Source organism: Bombina bombina, chromosome 2, assembly GCF_027579735.1.
Source record: "Bombina bombina isolate aBomBom1 chromosome 2, aBomBom1.pri, whole genome shotgun sequence".
Taxonomy (NCBI): domain Eukaryota; kingdom Metazoa; phylum Chordata; class Amphibia; order Anura; family Bombinatoridae; genus Bombina; species Bombina bombina.
In genome coordinates, this window is record NC_069500.1 from 942615009 (window position 1) to 942635620 (window position 20612).

Consider the following 20612-nt stretch of genomic DNA (forward strand, 5'->3'; position numbering starts at 1 on the left):
CCTGCTAGTGGCCGATTTGCCACGAATCTGCAGGGGGTGGTATTGCACCAGCAGTTCACAAGAACTGCTAGTGCAATGATAAATGCCGACAGCGTATGCCGTCGGCATTTATCGATGTGCGGTGGACATGATCCGCTATATCGTATCATGTCCGTCTGCACATTAATAAATGGACCCCATAGACTGTCCCTTTAAGTTAAATCTTTTTAGTTTCCAAAACCAAACTAAACAAAGGTATACAACAATAGCTTATTGGCTGATAAAGAACACTCCCATAGTATAATTGGTGGACAGTCACAGATATTTCAATCATTGGAGCATAAAATGTCAATAGAGGAACATTCATTTTTCAAAAACAAAATAAAAGAATAAGAAAGAAAACTTATACGCAACAAAGGTGAAGCTCCCTGAAGGAGATGAAAATAATGACAAGCTACTAAGACTACGTAGGTATGTTTTTTTAACAGAGGATACCTAAAGAACAAAGTCAATTTGATAAGATGTACATTAAAACATTTCTTAAAACTCTGAACCATATTGATTTCCATGTCCTTTTAAGGTAATTCCTTGTCCTTGTTGCATCTACTATAGGATACTTTTTTAATAGAAAAATATATAAAAATATTTATTTGTTGTTTGTGATGCAGGTTTTCCTTATTAGCCAGTAAGCATTCCCTATGTATGAGTTAGTTTCCTGTTCCTGTTAGTTAACACATTATATTAAACAGTTTAAACTTAATTCCTCTTCATGCACAAACTGATGTTAATTTGTTTAAATAGTGTTCTTTCATATGCCTTACAGCGTTTGTCTAGTTTAATGTCTGCTTTAAAGTATATCTAACATTTGTAATCAACAAATGCAAGATAACAAGACAATGCAATAGAACTTAGTCTGAACTTCAAATGAGTAGTAGATTTTGTCCTTTTAACAATGCTAAACAAATCATAATCCGATACTTGATCTTAAAGTATCCAACCAGAAAGATGAAGCAATTGCAACATCAGCCAAATAAATTACAGGTCTAAGAAAAGTACCTGAAAATAATTTTCCTTAAATAAGATACAACCATCTGAAGGAAAAAAAACATAATTTATGTAAGAACTTACCTGATAAATTCATTTCTTTCATATTAGCAAGAGTCCATGAGCTAGTGACATATGGGATATACAATCCTACCAGGAGGGGCAAAGTTTCCCAAACCTCAAAATGCCTATAAATACACCCCTCACCACACCCACAATTCAGTTTAACGAATAGCCAAGCAGTGGGGTGATAAAGAAAGGAGTAGAAAGCATCAACAAAGGAAATTTGGAAATAATTGTGCTTTATACAAAAAATCATAACCACCATAAAAAGGGTGGGGCCTCATGGACTCTTGCCAATATGAAAGAAATGAATTTATCAGGTAAGTTCTTACATAAATTATGTTTTCTTTCATGTAATTGGCAAGAGTCCATGAGCTAGTGACATATGGGATATCAATACCCAAGATGTGGAGTCTTCCACTCAAGAGTCACTAGAGAGGGAGGGAATAAAACAAAAAACAGCCATATTCCGCTGAGAAAATAATGCACAACCCAAAAATAAGTTATTTTCACTTTTGAAAGAAAAAAACTTAAATCAAAAAGCAGAAGAATCAAACTGAAACAGCTGCCTGAAGAACTTTTCTACCAAAAACTGCTTCCGAAGAAGCAAATACATCAAAATGGTAGAATTTAGTAAATGTATGCAAAGAGGACCAAGTGGCTGCTTTGCAAATCTGATCAACTGAAGCTTCATTCTTAAAAGCCCATGAAGTAGAGACTGATCTAGTAGAATGAGCTGTAATTCTCTGAGGCGGGGTTTGACCTGACTCCAAATAAGCTTGATGAATCAAAAGTTTCAACCAAGAAGCCAAGGAAATAGCAGAAGCTTTCTGACCTTTCCTAGGACCAGAAAATAAAACAAATAGACTAGAAGTCTTCCTGAAATTTTTAGTAGCTTCCACATAATATTTCAAAGCTCTTACCACATCCAAAGAATGTAAGGATTTCTCCAAAGAATTCTTAGGATTAGGACATAAAGAAGGGACAACAATTTCTCTACTAATGTTGTTAGAATTCACAACCTTACGTAAAAATTGAAAAGAAGTCCGCAAAACTGCCTTATCCTGATGAAAAATCAGAAAATGAGACTCACAAGAAAGAGCAGATAGCTCAGAAACTCTTCTAGCAGAAGAGATAGCCAAAAGGAACAACACTTTCCAAGAAAGTAGTTTACTGTCCAAAGAATGCATAAGTTCAAATGGAGGAGCCTGTAAAGCCCTCAGAACCAAGTTAAGACTCCAAGGAGGAGAAATAGACTTAATGACAGGCTTAATACAAACTAAAGCCTGTACAAAACAGTGTATATCAGGAAGTATAGCAATTTTTCTGTGAAATAAAACAGAAAGAGCGGAGATTTGTCCTTTCAAGGAACTTGCAGACAAACCCTTATCCAAACCATCCTGAAGAAACTGCAAAATTCTAGGAATTCTAAAAGAATGCCAGGAGAAATTATGAGAAGAACACCATGAAATGTAAGTCTTCCAAACTCTATAATAAATCTTTCTAGAGACAGATTTACGAGCTTGTAACATAGTATTAATCACTGAATCAGAGAAACCTCTATGACTTAGAACTAAGCGTTCAATTTCCATACCTTCAAATTTAATGATTTGAGATCCTGATGGAAAAACGGACCTTGAGATAGTAGGTTCGGCCGTAACGGAAGTGGCCAAGGCGGGCAACTGGACATCCGAACCAGATCCGCATACCAAAACCTGTGTGGCCATGCTGGAGCCACCAGCAACACAAAAGACTGTTCCATGATGATTTTGGAAATCACTCTTGGAAGAAGAACTAGAGGCGGGAAGATGTAAGCAGGTTGATAACACCAAGGAAGTGTCAGCGCATCCACTGCTTCCGCCTGAACATCCCTGGACCTGGACAGGTATCTGGGAAGTTTCTTGTTTAGATGAGAGGCCATGAGATCTATCTCTGGAAGCCCCCACATCTGAACAATCTGAGAAAACACATCTGGATGGAGAGACCACTCCCCTGATGTAAAGTCTGGCGGCTGAGATATTCCGCCTCCCAATTGTCTACACCTGGAATATGCACCGCAGAGATTAGACAGGAGCTGGATTCCGCCCAAGCAAGTATCCGAGATACTTCTTTCATAGCTTGGGGACTGTGAGTCCCACCCTGATGATTGACATAAGCCACAGTTGTGATATTGTCTGTCTGAAAACAAATGAACGGTTCTCTCTTTAGTAGAGGCCAGAACTGAAGAGCCCTGAGAATTGCACGGAGTTCTAAAATATTTATTGGTAATCTCGCCTCTTGAGATTTCCAAACCCCTTGTGCTGTCAGAGACCCCCCAAACAGCTCCCCAACCTGAAAGACTCGCATCTGTTGTGATCACAGTCCAGGTTGGGCGAACAAAAGAAGCCCCTTGAACCAAACGATGGTGATCTATCCACCATGTCAGAGAGTGTCGTACATTGGGATTCAAGGATATTAATTGTGATATCTTTGTATAATCCCTGCACCATTGATTCAGCATACAAAGCTGTAGAGGTCTCATGTGAAAACGAGCAAAGGGGATTGCGTCCGATGCTGCAGTCATGAGACCTAAAACTTCCATGCACATAGCCACTGAAGGCAATGACTGAGACTGAAGGAGCTGACATGCTGCGACCAATCTTAAACGTCTCTTGTCTGTTAGAGACAGAGTCATGGACACTGAATCTATCTGGAAGCCTAAAAAGGTGACCCTTGTCTGAGGAATCAAGAAACTTTTTGGTAAATTGATCCTCCAACCATGTTTCCGAAGAAACAACACTAGTTGATTCGTGTGAGATTCTGCAGTATGTAAAGACTGAGCTAGTACCAAGATATCGTCCAAATAAGGAAACACCGCAATACCCTGTTCTCTGATTACAGATAATAGGGCACCCAGAACCTTTGAAAAGATTCTTGGAGCTGTTGCTAGGCCAAATGGAAGAGCAACAAATTGGTAATGCTTGTCTAGAAAAGAGAATCTCAGAAACTGAAAGTGTTCTGGATGAATCGGAATATGAAGGTAAGCATCCTGCAAGTCTATTGTGGACATATAATGTCCTTGCTGAACAAAAGGCAGAATAGTCCTTATAGTCACCATCTTGAAAGTTGGTACTCTTACATAACGATTCAAAATTTTCAGATCCAGAACTGGTCTGAACAAATTTTCTTTCTTTGGTACAATGAATAGGTTTGAATAAAACCCCAAACCTTGTTCCTGAGGAGGAACTGGCATGATCACCCCTGAAGACTCCAGGTCTGAAACACACTTCAGAAAAGCCTGAGCTTTTACTGGATTTACAGGAATGTGTGAGAGAAAAAATCTTCTCACAGGAGGTCTTACTTTGAATCCTATTCGATACCCTTGAGAGACAATGCTCTGAATCCAATGATTTTGGACAGATTTTATCCAAAAATCCTTGAAAAACCTTAATCTGCCCCCTACCAGCTGAGCTGGAATGAGGGCCGCACCTTCATGCGGACTTAGGGGCGGACTTTGGTTTCCTAAATGGCTTGGATTTATTCCAATTTGAGGAAGGCTTCCAACTGGAAGCAGATTCCTTGGGAGGAGGATTGAGTTTTTGTTCCTTATTCTGACGAAAGGAACGAAAACGGTTAGAAGCCTTAGATTTACCCTTAGGTTTTTTATCCTGAGGCAAAAAAACTCCTTTCCCTCCAGTGATAGTTGAAATAATAGAATCCAACTGAGAACCAAATAAATTATTACCTTGGAAAGAAAGAGATAGTAATCTAGATTTAGATGTCATATCAGCATTCCAAGATTTAAGCCACAAAGCTCTTCTAGCTAATACAGCTAAAGACATGGATCTAACATCAATTTTGATAATATCAAAAATAGCATCACAAATAAAATGATTAGCATGTTGTAGTAGGCGAACAATGCTAGATATGTCAGAATCCAATTCATGTTGCGCTAAATTTTCCAACCAGAAAGTTGATGCAGCCGCAACATCACCCAAAGAAATAGCAGGTCTGAGAAGATGACCTGAATATAAATAGGCCTTCCTTAGATAAGATTCAAGCTTCCTATCTAAAGGATCCTTAAAGGAAGTGCTATCTTCCATAGGAATAGTAGTACGTTTAGCAAGAGTAGAAATAGCCCCATCAACTTTGGGGATTTTTTCCCAAAACTCTATAGATTTTGCTGGTAAATGATACAATCTCTTAAACCTTGAAGAAGGAATAAAGGAAGTACCTGGCTTATTCCATTCCCTAGAAATCATATCAGAAATAGCCTCAGGAATTGGAAAAACACCTGGAGAAACCACAGGAGGTTTAAAAACAGCATTTAAACGTTTATTAGACTGAACGTCAATAGGACTGGTTACCTCAATATCCAAAGTAATTAACACTTCTTTTAATAAAGAACGCATATACTCTATTTTAAATAAATAAGTAGATTTGTTAGTGTCAATATCTGAGGAAGGATCTTCTGTTTCAGATAGATCCTCATCAGAAGAGGATGAATTATTATGTTGTTGGTCATTTGAAATTTCATCAGCTAAATGAGAAGTTTTAAAAGACCTTTTACGTTTATTAGAAGGTGGAAATGCAGACAAAGCCTTCATAATAGATTCAGAAACAAATTCTTTAAAATTTACAGGTATATCATGCACATTAGAAGTTGAAGGAACTGCAACTGGCAATGTACTATTAGTGATAGAAACACTATCTGCATGTAAAAGTTTATCATGACAACTATTACAAATGACATTCGGTGGAATAATTTCTACAATTTTACAACAAATGCACTTAGCTTTTGTAGAACCCATGTCAGGCAGCAGTGTTCCAGCAGAAACTTCAGAGACAGGATCGGATTGGGACATCTTGCTCAATGTAAAAGAAAAAACAACATATAAAGCAAAATTATCTATTTCCTTAAATGACAGTTTCAGGAATGGGAAAAAATGCAAAAGCATAGGCCTCTTGATAGAAAAGAAAGCAGGAGGCAAACAACAATGGGGTATTGAAATAATGAAGAAAAATTGGCGCCAAGTATGACGCACAACGTAACGTAAACTTTTTTGGCGCCAAAAATCACCGGAAATGACACACTTGCGTCACTAACAACGCCGCCGTGTGAAAGGTCTCAACGTCATGTATGACGCCGGAAATGACGAAGTTGCGTCAAAAACGTAATTTCCTGTGCCAAAAAGTTTGCGCCAAAAATGACGCAATAAAGTCTAACATTTGACGCACCCGCGGGCCTAATACCCGCAAATGCAAAAGTAGTCAAATTGAAAAAAGACTAAACCACAGGTAAGAAACAAATTTCTTAAAGTGTTTATATTCCCAAATATGAAACTGACAGTCTGCAGAAGGAAATACATGAACCTGACTCATGGCAAATATAAGTACAATACATATATTTAGAACTTTATAAAATTTGCATAAAGTGCCAAACCATAGCTGAGAGTGTCTTAAGTAATTGAAAACATACTTACCAAAAGACACCCATCCACATATAGCAGATAGCCAAACCAGTACTAAAACAGTTCTTTAGTAGAGGTAATGGTAAATTTGAGAGTATATCGTCGATCTGAAAAGGGAGGTAGGAGATGAATCTCTACGACCGAAAACAGAGAACCCATGAAAAAGACCCCCGTTAGGGAAATCATCGTATTCAATAGGTGATACCCCCTTCACGTCCCTCTGACATTCGCTGTACTCTGAGAGGAATCGGGCTTCAACAATGCTGAGAAGCGCATATCGACGTAGAAATCTTAGCACAAACTTACTTCACCACCTCCATAGGAGGCAAAGTTTGTAAAACTGAATTGTGGGTGTGGTGAGGGGTGTATTTATAGGCATTTTGAGGTTTGGGAAACTTTGCCCCTCCTGGTAGGATTGTATATCCCATATGTCACTAGCTCATGGACTCTTGCCAATTACATGAAAGAAATATATATATAAATGTTATTTAATCTGTATAAGGAAAGGAAAGTCATAATTAGACATTCATGATTTAGTACACAATTTTAAACAACTTTTCAATTTACTTCTATTATTTAATTTGCTTCCTTCTCTTGTTATCCTTTGCTGAAAGGTTTATCTAGGAAATCTCAGGAGCAGCAAAGAACCTAGGTTCTAGCTGCTGATTGGTAGCTGCATATATATACCGATTGTCATTGGCTCACCAATGTGTTCAGCTAGAAACCATTAGTGCATTGCTGCGCCTTCAACAAATGATACCAAAAGAATGAAGCAAATTTGATAATAGAAGTAAACTGGAAAGTTGATTTAAAAACATTCTACCTAATTCATGAAAGAAAACTTTTCGGATTCATGTCCCTTTAAATATTAAAGGGACATTAAAAACTTTGAGATGGTAATATAAAATGATAAATTGTATATAATAAAACAACTCTGCAATATACTTTCATTATTTATTTTGTCCTCTTTGCCTGTAATTCCATTCTGAAATTGTGAGCTTTTCAGTTCCTGTTAGAAATGGAAGTGCAGAACACTGTTAAATCCAGCACAACCATTGGCTGCACACTCTAGTGACCTATTTATAACTGTCCCTATTGGCCACAGCAGAGAAGGTAACACAAGTTACAACATGGCAGCTCCCAGTGTTTTATAGACACTAAAACTTTACACTTATTTTGTCACTTTTTAAACAACTAATGAAACTTTAAAAAATACATCTACATGTTAGTCATGGACTAATCTTTTCTTTGAATGCATCATTCTATCTAGCATGTATTTAGTGTTTAATGTCCCTTTAAGGGATGTATGGAAGGATTAATATTACCACTATGATATAACTGTGGTCATCTGACTGTCCTGCTATTCTCTGAACATAAATATTACAAGCATGCAAAACAGAAAGTAATATTTAACTATCAAAAAGTCATAGTTGAAATAGGGGTCTTTCATTGACATTTGCTTTAAACCTTGATACACATCTCTAGCTAATTCAGCTTCCTAAAGCTTCCATTACATCATTGGTTTAAGCGTATTAAAGGATTGCTTTTATCTCTTGAAGGTGGTAAACTCTGGCTTACAAACTGCTTCTGCAAGAAATGTATCAAAGATTTGTAAACTGAAATTTTATGAATGTTATTGTGGAAATTAAATAGTCTCATCGTGTTTTAAATGCAAATGTTTAAATTATTTTACAGCTGACATGGGAAAACAAAACAGTAGATCTGATCCCAAATGGAACATCTATCCAAGTGAATAATTCAAACAAGTATGTATATACAGCGCTTCCTCATTTTAGGTTTTGCTACTACAACTGCTGTACATACTGAACTGTATATGCACACCTAAGTGATGGCTTAGCCCTCTCTTAAGACCATGAAAACAAATAAAACATAAATGTACATTCTTGCATCTTACATATTACCTTTTCATAAAATGGATAAAACAAATTAGACTAAATCCCTATAAAAGTAAGCAACAAAGAGGTGCAATATCAATCACCCAAAGTGAATGTTACATTTTCTATTCTGACAACAAGAAAAAGAGGTAATGCAGGCACCAGTGGTATGTGCAGTCCAGAGTTTATTGATAGTACATTCAACAGTACATAATCATAACCATACTCTAGGCCAAAACAGCTGCTCTGAAGCGTTTCCTGCACCATAGGTGCACTTCCTCAACTGTTACTAAGTAGTATTTGATTGTGCAGGTCACGCACCTTTAAAATCAACAAATGAAACCCAATTCTGGTGAGACTCCATCAGTATATACACAAAGAAATAAATAAAATATAGTATTCAAAACAAAAGTTTACAATGTTTACAAAGAATGATGGCAAAATATGCAGCATGACAAGGCTGCCGGGGTGAGTGTTGCAAAAGATAAACATGGGGGAAACGTTTATACATAGTGGTAAATTATCTCTCCCATGAAAGACCATATAACAGTCAAAAGTGAGTACCTCATAACATTTTACGAGATAAAAAGTTACATTAATTAACAAGGATGTTGTTGTTTTTTTCTTTATTCCATCTAAAATAAATACATTTTCAAATGTGCTCTGTTTACAGTTTTGCCTGTGGAACTTTTCTATGTGTTCATCAATAAAGCTTTGGTAGTTGTCAAATAGCTTAAAGGGACAATCTGCACCAGAATTATTGTTGTTTTAAAAGATAGATAATCCCATTATTACCCATTCCATAGTTTTGCATAACCAAAAGTTATATTAATACACTTTTTACCTCTGTGATTATCTTGTATCTAAGCCTCTGCAAACTGCCCCCTTATTTCAGTTCTTTTGATAGACTTTCATTTTAGCCAATCAGTGCTGGCTCCTAGGTATCATCACAATCCCTAAACCTGATAGAGACTCCTCCACTTGTGAAAATGATCACCCTCACTAATCAACTTGTTAAACTTTTTGCAAAAATCCCAACTCCTAGGTTTAATAACATTTTATCATTCTTATTAAATTGGGATCAGGTTGGTTTCACACTGAGTAGACATGGTCCAGACAACACTAGGCCCCTTCCGAACCTTTATTTTTAATCTAAAAGATTAGAGAAGCCATACATAACCGAGGTCAGCTGGGCACATATGTTTACAATTCTCACAAAATTTTGCATCCCAGAATAATTTTAAAAGTGTGCTAAGGCCCTTTACTCTTCACGTTCAGCGACAGTCCACAGGCTAGGGTTTGTTCTCCCTCATTTCCAGTCTCCAGTGGGACCAGCCAGGGATTTTCTGTTATCTCCTCACCTGTTTGCATTGATCATGGAGCCCCTGGCACAGGCTACAAGAATCGACCCAGATATAGAAGGAGTTACCATTAATGTTCCCTCCAAACGACAGCCCTCTGTGCAGATGATTTAATAATCTTTATCACTAATCCAATAACTTTCTTAACCAAACTCTTTGCACTCCTGTCCCAATTTAGTAAAGTCAGTTACTACAAACTGAATGTTCACAAGACTGAAGTAAACACAATAAATGTCCTGAAAACTGTTCTGGTGGTCCTTAGCGATAGATAACCTTTTAAATGGTCAACTCATAAGATAAAGCATCTGGGAGTTTACCTTTCACATAATATCTCCACCAACATAGAAGCTAATTTATACCCAGTTCTACAAATTGTTAGAGATAGTGCTACTAAATAGAATGTGCCATGCCTTTCCTGGCTGGAGAGAATTGTGGTATTCAAAATGAACCCGCTCCCTAAATTGACTTATCTTTTTCATATCCCTACCAATTCCAGTTCCCAAACTTTATTTAGAGGAATGGGAGGCCCAGGATGGTGATCAAGATATTGGAACAACCACTTGGTAGCGAAGGGGCAGCAGCACCTAACATAACTGTGTATGATGAGGCAGCATGATTTACACATATACTACCCTGGGATGATAGGAATTATAATTGTAAAGGGTGAGAGCTAGACCAGGCCTCTTTATCTAGGGGTGTACTATTTGAGTATCTTATCTGGATCCCTAAGCAATGCAGAGAGAAACTAGGTATTAATAAGTTTTTTGTGCAGCCCTCAAGTTTTGTGATAAAGTTGACTCTCTTTGTATTGTAGTGCCACACCCATCCCACATTCATTCAATTGCTGGGTTGTTATAAGCCCTACAGGACTCTCATGACTCTCTGTGGCACCCATTGGAGATAGAAGTCCTTTGCGATCTCCTCCCTAATGCAAATCTTTACTCCTGAGCCCAGTTTCAGGCCCACTATAACCTGCAGCTTCCATTAATACTTGAATTACTTAGGCTCTGAAGCTTCCTACACTCTTGGGGATTCATGTCCAAACCAATCTGACAGCCCTCAGACTGGGAAAAAACTAGTCCTCGAATCATAATGTCTGGAAATCATTGCCTATTTCTTATAAAGACATTCTCAATCCCCCCAATATTTCTTAAAACTGCATATATTTTTTTATAGGATTTGACGGATTGATCCCAAGCTGCTATAACAATTTAGAGGGCTGTTCACTGTGTTACATTATTTGAGATGTATCTTAAATGGACATGAAACTCCAATTATTTTTTTATGATTCAGATAGAGCATGCAATTTAAACAACTTTCCAGTTTACTTCTGTTATCTAATTTGCTTTGTTCTCTTTGTTTGTTGGGAACTTTGTTGACAAACATACCTAGGTAGGCTCAGGGCCAACAATGCAGTCTGGAGAGCTAGCTGCTGATTGGTGGCTGCACATATATAAGCCTCTTGTAATGACTCACCCGATGTGTTCAGCTAACTCCCAGCAGTGCATTATTGGTCCTTCAAGAAAGGATATTAAGGGAATGAATCAAAGTAAATTGGAAAGTTGTTTAAAATTATATGCACCTCTGTTTATGCGTGCATAAAGCCAGACTTCGAACGTGTTAGGTTAACGTGTTTCCCCATAGAAGTCAATGGAGCAAAAAAAGTGGGAAAAACACACCCTACTCGCGCGTAAATCACATATTCTCAAGTACGCTAACCAGAAAATGTATTGATATTTCACATTCCAATGTTCTTCACATAACAGAATATGTTCTATTTATTCTTAAATACATATTTCTTACTAATGGTTGTGAGAGTCCACAACCTTACTCTTGGAAATTCATCACCTGGCCACCAGGAGACAAAGACACCCCACACCAGAGCTTAAAGTATCCTTCCTATGTTCCTCTCTCTCCCAGTATTTGTTTGCCTCATCTAGGAGCGGGCAAGTACAGAGGTGCTGAGAAGATTTTTTTTATTTTTTAGCAGATCTCCTTCATAGGAAAATTCCAGGAAGAGAGGGAATTGGGAGGAATCCCCGGATGTCGCTGGGAAGTTTCCAAGCCTTCCCCTGTTGGCTCAGTGTAAGTTTTCCTCCTCATATGGTCTCAGGTGTTAGTTACACAGGAGGACCCATAGCAGCAAAAGTTTTAATTTTTTTACTTGGCAGGGGGACAGACCTTAATTGCGACTTTGTTAGTCATTAGGCAGCTTAGGAGCACTTAAAACACTCAGTCAGTGGTTAAGGCTCCACTGTGAAGAATTTTCTTTATCACTGTGCAGAGGTTTGTGCACTTGTTATGTGTGCAGAGGTTTGTGCACTAGTTATGTGTGGCACACAGTGGGCTTGTTAAGGAGTGGGGTACATAGTATCCACACAATACTTCACTGGAGCTTCCTTTTGTGTATTACAGATACAGTGGGATCCATTTTACTTAGCACATAAGCACACGACCACTTTAAGAACCGCAATAGTAGAGGTTTGCTTTTTCAGTGCTCAGTCTTGGACTCACAAATGCAGTGACAGCAGCGGTTTTTGCAAATTCCACACAGGAAGGAGTGGGAGCATGGGGGTTTGATACAACTGTGGCGGGGGAAGTGTTAATCTGACTTCCCGCAACAGTAAGTGAGTCCTGGTGCACTTCTCAGCTCCCCTCAGTCGCATATCCCTTGCGCTCACCGAACATCATCGCTTTCTGTGAGAGGAGCCGGGTCATTCCTGAGGGGTTGTAAGATTTGTACACCGGAGCTCAGAGAGGCTAGTTACCCTCTGTATTTGATCTAAACTCTGCATACAGAGGTCCTTACTCGATACAAGCTTGCGAGGTTGCAACAGTAGCAAGTAAAGAGTTTACTTTTATTCCATGTACAGCATAAAAACAGCCTACAGCTCAAGTAGACATATCAGGAGTCTCAGAAAAGGCAGAAAACACAGACATGTTTCGTGAGACTCCTGATATGTCTACTTGAGCTACAGGCTATCTGCTTTTATGCTGTACATGGAATAAAGTTCATTTTTTACTTGCTACTGTTATAACCTCGCAAGTTTGTATAGAGTAAGGACCTCTGGATCAGGTGATGCCACGGTTGTGCTTGTATTTCCTGTTTTAATTGGCGCTTTGACGACAATAGTGAACAGTGCACTCACTTTAGACACGCTGCCTCTCTACACACCTCGAGGTTGGTAAGCACCACTATATTGTGTTTGTTTTCTCAGAGGACAATTGCATGGTATTTCGGGGCTGGAGTGACATTGTTAGGTGGGATTAGACTGAAATACTTCAGGAGAAGATTACCTCTGGGAAAAACACAATTGGGCAAAAAGAAGCCACTCCCAGGTGGTAACCAGTACATAGAACAAAGCACTGAGCAGTTGTTCATTCCTGGCACACTGCTTCTTTTTCTGTTTGTGCATGTCCACTATAGACCTGGATGCATATCTTCACATTCCTATTCATCCAGATCATCATAATTTTTTTTTTTGCTTTTCTCAACAATCATTACCAGTTTTTGTCTTACCTTTTGGCCTAGCTACCACTCCTCAAGTGTTTACCAAGGTCTTGGGAGCACTGGTGTTGGTGATCCGGCCCATGTGGTATCTGTGGCTTCTTACCTGGACAATAACTAGGTTCAGGCTCTATCTTTTCATTCAGCAGCTGTTCACATGGAGAAACTACTTAGTTTTTTTTGCAGTCATGGCTGGAAGATCAACGTTGCCAAGTGCTAATTAATTCCACAGACAAGAGTAGTCTTTCTGGGAGTGATCCTAGAATTCCGTGGCTATGAAGCTGTTCTCAACACAATAGTGCAGACTCAAATTTCAATCAGCCTATCACAGGCTTTAGTCTTCGTTTTCATCTACTTCCCCTCCAGTTAAGCATGCTGAGACAGTGGAACAGGGATCATGCAGATTTGTCTCAGACGATTTATTTAGATGGTCCCACGAGACAGTCTCTCTGTTGGTGGCAGTACCCATATCCAGTCCCTTGGGGGATGAGCTTCCTCCACCCGATAATCACCATGGATGCAAATCTCTCAGGATGGGGGGCGTTCTGGAGAAATCGGAAAGCTCAAGAAATTTGGTTTGCGACAGGAAGCAACTTTACTAAACAATGTCCTGGAACTCAGGACTATCTTCAAGGCTTTACAAGCTTTGCCTCTTCTTCGCCTGATTCTGTTTATATGTTTCCAGTCAGACAACATAATAATGGTAGGATATCTAAATTCTTCAATAGGCGGAGAGAGGTATCAGTGCACCATTTCAATGGTCTAATAGCTCGGTGGGGTTACCCGGACATAGATTTGATGGCGTCTCGCCTGAATCACAAACTTCCAAGATACGGCTCAAGGTCATGAGATCCTCGGGCAGAACTGGTAGATGCCTTGACCGCTCCTTGGCAGTATCAGTTGAAGCTATCCTCATTGCTCCAGCGTGGCCCAGATGTACTTGGTATGCCGTTCTAGTTCGGTTGTCCACTGCGTCTAACTCAGCCTTCAGATCTTATAGTGCACAGTCTCTTTTTTCATCAAAATCTGCAGTCTTTCAGTTTCACTGCATGGAGATTGAAGGTTAGTTTTTTCTCATAGAGGATTTTCAGATTTTGTAACTGATACCTTGATGCAGGTTTGTAAACTTGTGACAAAGAAGATTAACCATAATGTGTGGAAAACTTATGTTGTTCATCTAAGGGATACTCCTGACATTCTGTATTCTTCAATTCCCCCTTGAGTGTCTGGATAAGGGTTTATCTACTAGATTGATCAAGGGTCAGTTTTCAGCACTTTTACTATTATGTCATAGGAAGTAGGCTCGACTTCCAGATATGCAATCCTTTATACAGGCTCTAGTTAGATTTTGCCCTGTATTTAAACATATTACTCAACCGTGGAGCCTTAGCTTGGTTCTCAAGGTGTTACTGTTTCGTCCTTTTGAACCTATGCATGATTTAGACATCAAGTTACTTTCTTGGAAGGTTCTGGTTTTTTTGGGCTATTTCTCTCTGATAGGAGAGTGTCAGAGTTATCAACTTTATCTTGCAATCCTCTATATTTAGTGTTTCACCAAGATAAGGCTGTTTTATGAACTTTGTCTGGTTTTCTTTCTGATGATGGTGTCTTCTGAGAATATTAATCAGGAAATAGTTGTTCCTTCCTTATGCCCTTAGCCTACATCTTCAAAGGAGAGGCTTTTGCATAATTTAGATGTGGTGAAAGCTTTGAAGTTTTATTTGAAGGCTACGAAAGATTTTTGTCAATCTACTAGCTTATTTGTCATGTATTCTGGGAAGTGGGAGAGAGCAAAGTAGGTGGGATACTTAAAGCTCTGGTATGGATTGTGGATTGTCTATGCCTCCTCTTGGTGACCAGGTGATGAATTCCCAAAAATAAAAATAAATTTATCAGGTAAGAAAAAATTATGTATTCTACATATATCTGATGGTATTTTGGTACAATATATCTATACTTTTATTTATATATATATATATATATATATATATATATATATACATACACATATACATGATTGTATATAGGTATATACAGTATATGTACAGATATATATAGGAATATCTATTTATAAATACTTAGAACATATTCTGATATATGCAGAACATTGTAATGTGAAATATTCACACTAAATATACAACATAACACTTTATTAAATATGAATATTGCATAAAAATGCTTTTACATATTTTCCTCGACTTGACTGCAGAGGGCTTCAATGCACTTATATATATGTTTACATATGTATTTGTGTGTTTATATGTGTATATATGTCTGTAAATACATAAATACACATATAATACATAATACATATAATACATCTACACAAATATATATATATATATTTTTTTTTATTTATTTTTTACAGCAAACTATAAGAAAAGAAATAGGACATGCAATTCAATGAACTATATAGGAGATAGGGAATCAAGCACTCTTTTATAAATGAATCAAAAGATTTAATATCTTAATAATGGAGTTACATCTCTAATCCATATATCACCAATAGTCAAGACATAATATATGTATACCAACACATGACATAAAATTATTTAACCCTGAAGGTGTGCACACCTAGTACAAATAGCACAAAATATGCTAATGGTTTATAAATATTCCAAACACACTATACCCTAGCTGCACATGCTATCCTATATTAGTGAGGGATAGTGTCAGACAGGTAACATATAAGGTCTGAATGTGATGGAATATTGATAATGAACAGCTAGCACACAGTGGTCAGCTAGCACACAGTAGCAAATATTATAGGCAGTCCCATGCAATAAGCACAATGTTTAAGCGTTATGATACTGGACAGCTAGCACACAGTGATCAGCTAGCTCACAGTGAAAACATGTTATTAGCAATCCCATGCAAAGAGCACACAAATTTCAGCGTTATGCATATGACAATATGGCTGATGTTGCTGCAGCTTCTACCTTCTGGTTGGAGGCTTTAGCGCAACAAGTGTCAGACCATAATGCTTATAGCATTGTTAAACTTCTTCAACATGCTAATAGCTTTGTTTGTGATGCTATTTTTGATATCATTAGAATTGATGTCAGGTATATGTCTTTAGCTATTTTAGGTAGAAGAGCTTTATGGCTTAAGTCTTGGAATGCAGATATGACTTCTAAGTCAACGTTGCTTTCTCTTTCTTTCCAAGGTAATACATTATTTGGTTCTCAGTTGGATTCAATAATTTCAACTGTTACTGGGGGGAAGGGAGCTTTTTTGCCTCAGGACAAAAAGTCTAAGGGTAAATATAGGGCTGCTAATCGTTTTCTTTCCTTTCATCAGAATAAGGAACAAAAACCTGACCCTTCCCCTAAAGGAACAGTTTCCGTTTGGAAACCTTCTCCAGTCTGGAATAAATCCAAGCCTTTTAGAAAGTCAAAACCAGCTCAAAAATCTGCATGAAGGTGCGGCCCTCATTCCAGCACAGCTGGTAGGGGGCAGGTTACGATTTTTCAAAGATGTTTGGATCAATTCGATTCAAAGTCTTTGGATTCAGAACATTGTTTCACAAGGGTACAGAAAAGGTTTCAAGGTAAGACTGCCTGTGAGAAGATTTTTTCTCTCACGCATTCCAGTAAACACAGTAAAGGCTCAGGCGTTTCTGAAATGTGTTGCAGACCTAGAGTCGGCTGGAGTAATTGTGCCAGTTCCAGTTCTGGAACGGGGTCTGGGTTTTACTCAAATCTGTTCATTGTACCAAAGAAGGAGAATTCCTTCAGACCAGTTCTGGATCTAAAAATATTTAATCATTTTGTAAGGATACCAACATTCAAAATGGTGACTATAAGGACTATTCTGCCTTTTTTTTCAGCAAGGGCATTATATGTCTACAATAGACTTACAGGATGCATATCTTCATATTCCAATCCATCCAGATCACTTTCAGTTTCTGAGATTCTCTTTTCTAGACAAGCATTACCAGTTTGTTGCTCTTCCGTTTGGCCTAGCAACAGCTTCAAGGATCTTTTCAAAGGTTCTCGGTGCCCTTCTCTCTGTAATCAGAGAACAGGGTATTGCGGTATTTCCTTATTTGGACGATATCTTGGTACTTGCTCAGTCTTTACATTCTGCAGAATCTCATACGAATCAACTTGTGTTGTTTCTTCAAAGACATGGTTGGAAGATCAATTTACCAAAGAGTTCCTTGATTCCTCAGACAAGGGTAACCTTTTTGGGTTTCCAAATAGATTCAGTGTCCATGACTTTGTCTCTAACAGAAAAGAGACGTCTGAAGGATTTGACAAGCTGAAACCAATTTCAGTCTCAATCATTCCCTTCGGTAGCTTTGTGCATGGAAATTCTAGGTCTCATGACTGCTGCATCGGACGGGATCCCTTTTGGTCGTTTTCACATGAGACCTCTTCAGCTTTGTATGCTGAACCAATGGTGCAGGGATTATACAAAGATATCACAATTAATATCCTTAAATCCCAATGTTCGATCTTCTCTGACTTGGTGGTTGGATCACCATTGTTTAATTCAAGGGGCCTCTTTTGTTCGTCCAACCTGGACTGTGATTTCAACAGATGCGAGTCTTTCAGGTTGGGGAGCTGTATGGGGATCTCTGACAGCGCAGGGGGTTTGGGAATCTCAGGAGGCGAGATTACCAATCAACATTTTGGAACTCTGTGCGATTTTCAGAGCTCTTCACTTCTGGCCTCTTCTGAAGAGAGAATCGTTTATTTGTTTTCAGACAGACAATGTCACAACCGTGGCGTATGTCAATCATCAAGGTGGGACTCACAGTCCCCAGGCTATGAACAATTGGGAAGCGGATTATCTCAGTCGCCAGACGTTACATCCGGCGAATGGTTTCTTCACCCAGAGGTATTTCTTCAGATTGTTCAAATCTGGGTACTTCCAGAAATAGATCTGATGGCTTCTCATCTAAACAAGAAGCTTCCCAGGTATCTGTCCAGATCCAGGGATCCTCAGGCGGAAGCGGTGGACGCGTTGTCACTTCCTTGGAATTATCAACCTGCCTATATCTTTCCGCCTCGAGTTCTTCTTCCAAAAGTGATTTCCAAAATCCTAATGGAGCGTTCGTTTGTACTGCTGGTGGCTCCAGCATGGCCACATAGGTTTTGGTATGCGGATCTCGTTCGGATGGCCAGTTGCCAACCTTGGACACTTCTTTTAAGGCCAGACCTTCTATCTCAAGGCCCATTTTTCCATCAGGATCTCAAATCATTAAATTTGAAGGTATGGAGATTGAACGCTTAATACTTAGTCATAGAGGTTTCTCTGATTCAGTGATTAATACTATGTTACAGGCTCGTAAATCTGTGTCTAGAAAGATTTATTACGGAGTTTGGAAGAGTTTCATTTCTTGGTGTTCTCATAAATTCTCTTGGCATTCTTTTAGAATTCCTAGAATTTTTCAGTTTCTTCAGGACGGTTTGGATAAGGGTTTGTCTGCAAGTTCCTTGAAAGGTCAAATCTCTGCTCTTTCTGTACTTTTTCACAGAAAGATTGCTAATCATCCTGATATTCATTGTTTTGTACAGGCTTTGGTTCGTATTAAGCCTATCATTAAGTCAATTTCTCCTCCTTGGAGTCTTAATTTGGTTCTGAGGGCTTTACAGGCTCCTCCGTTTGAACCTATGCATTCTCTGGATATTAAATTACTTTCTTGGAAAGTTTTATTCCTTTTTGCCATCTCTTCTGCTAGAAGAGTTTCTGAGTTATCTGCTCTTTCTTGTGAATCTCCTTTTCTGATTTTTCATCAGGATAAGGCGGTGTTGCGGACTTCATTTAATTTTTTACCTAAAGTTGTGAATTCTAACAACATTAGTAGAGAAATTGTTGTCCCTTCTTTGTGTCCTAATCCTAAGAATTCTCTGAAAAGATCTTTACATTCTTTGGATGTAGTAAGAGCTTTGAAATATTATGTTGAAGCTACTAAAGATTTCAGGAAGACTTCTAGTTTATTTGTTATCTTTTCTGGTTCTAGGAAAGGTCAGAAGGATTCTGCCATTTCTTTGGCGTCTTGGTTAAAGTCTTTGATTCATCATGCTTATGTGGAGTCGGGTAAATCCCCGCCTCAAAGGATTACGGCTCATTCTACTAGGTCAGTTTCTACTTCCTGGGCTTTTAAGAATGAAGCTTCTGTTGATCAGATTTGCAAAGCAGCAACTTGGTCTTCTTTGCATACTTTTACTAAATTCTACCATTTTGATGTTTTTTCTTCTTCTGAAGCAGCAGCTGTTTCAGTTTGATTCTTCTGCTTATAATTTCAGTTTTCTCTTGTAAGGTGTATCCAGTCCACGGATCATCCATTACTTGTGGGATATTCTCATTCCCAACAGGAAGTTGCAAGAGGACACCCACAGCAGAGCTGTCTATATAGCTCCTCCCCTAACTGCCATATCCAGTCATTCTCTTGCAACTCTCAACAAACATGGAGGTAGTAAGAGAGCAGTGGCTTACATCAACCATCAAGGGGGAACAAGGAGTTCCCTAGCGATGTTAGAAGTCTCAAAGATAATTCGCTGGGCAGAGATTCACTCTTGCCACCTATCAGCTATCCATATCCCACGTGTAGAGAACTGGGAGGCGGATTTTCTAAGTCGTCAGACTTTTCATCCGGGGGAGTGGGAACTCCATCCGGAGGTGTTTGCTCAATTGGTTCATCATTGGGGCAAACCAGAACTGGATCTCATGGCATCTCGCCAGAACGCCAAGCTTCCTTGTTACGGATCCAGGTCCAGGGACCCCAAGGCAACGCTGATAGATGCTCTAGCAGCGCCTTGGTCCTTCAACCTGGCTTATGTGTTTCCACCGTTTCCTCTGCTCCCTCGTCTGATTGCCAAAATCAAGCAGGAGAGAGCATTGGTGATCTTGATAGCGCCTGCGTGGCCACGCAGGACTTGGTATGCAGATCTGGTGGACATGTCATCCTTTCCACCATGGATTCTGCCACTGAGACAGGACCTTCTACTTCAAGGTCCTTTCAACCATCCAAATCTAATTTCTCTGAGGCTGACTGCCTGGAGATTGAACGCTTGATTTTATCAAAGCGTGGTTTCTCCAAGTCAGTCATTGATACCTTAATTCAGGCACGAAAGCCTGTCACCAGGAAAATCTATCATAAGATATGGCGGAAATATCTTTATTGGTGTGAATCCAAGGGCTACTCATGGAGTAAAGTCAGGATTCCCAGGATATTATCTTTTCTCCAAGAAGGATTGGAGAAAGGATTGTCAGCTAGTTCCTTAAAGGGACAGATTTCTGCGCTATCTATTCTTTTGCACAAGCGTCTGGCGGATGTCCCAGACGTTCAGGCATTTTGTCA

At 38.8% G+C, this 20612-nt stretch overlaps 1 protein-coding gene across 2 annotated transcripts in view; it reads left to right on the forward strand.

Moving 5' to 3' along the window:
• LOC128649891 (probable E3 ubiquitin-protein ligase HERC6) overlaps positions 1-20612 on the forward strand; it is a 282469-nt gene that overhangs the window by 225517 nt on the left and 36340 nt on the right. For both annotated transcript variants that reach the window (XM_053703418.1, XM_053703419.1), the window contains one exon: positions 8232-8302. In XM_053703418.1, coding sequence (XP_053559393.1) covers positions 8232-8302 — 71 coding nt within the window. The remainder of the gene's footprint in view (positions 1-8231; positions 8303-20612) is intronic.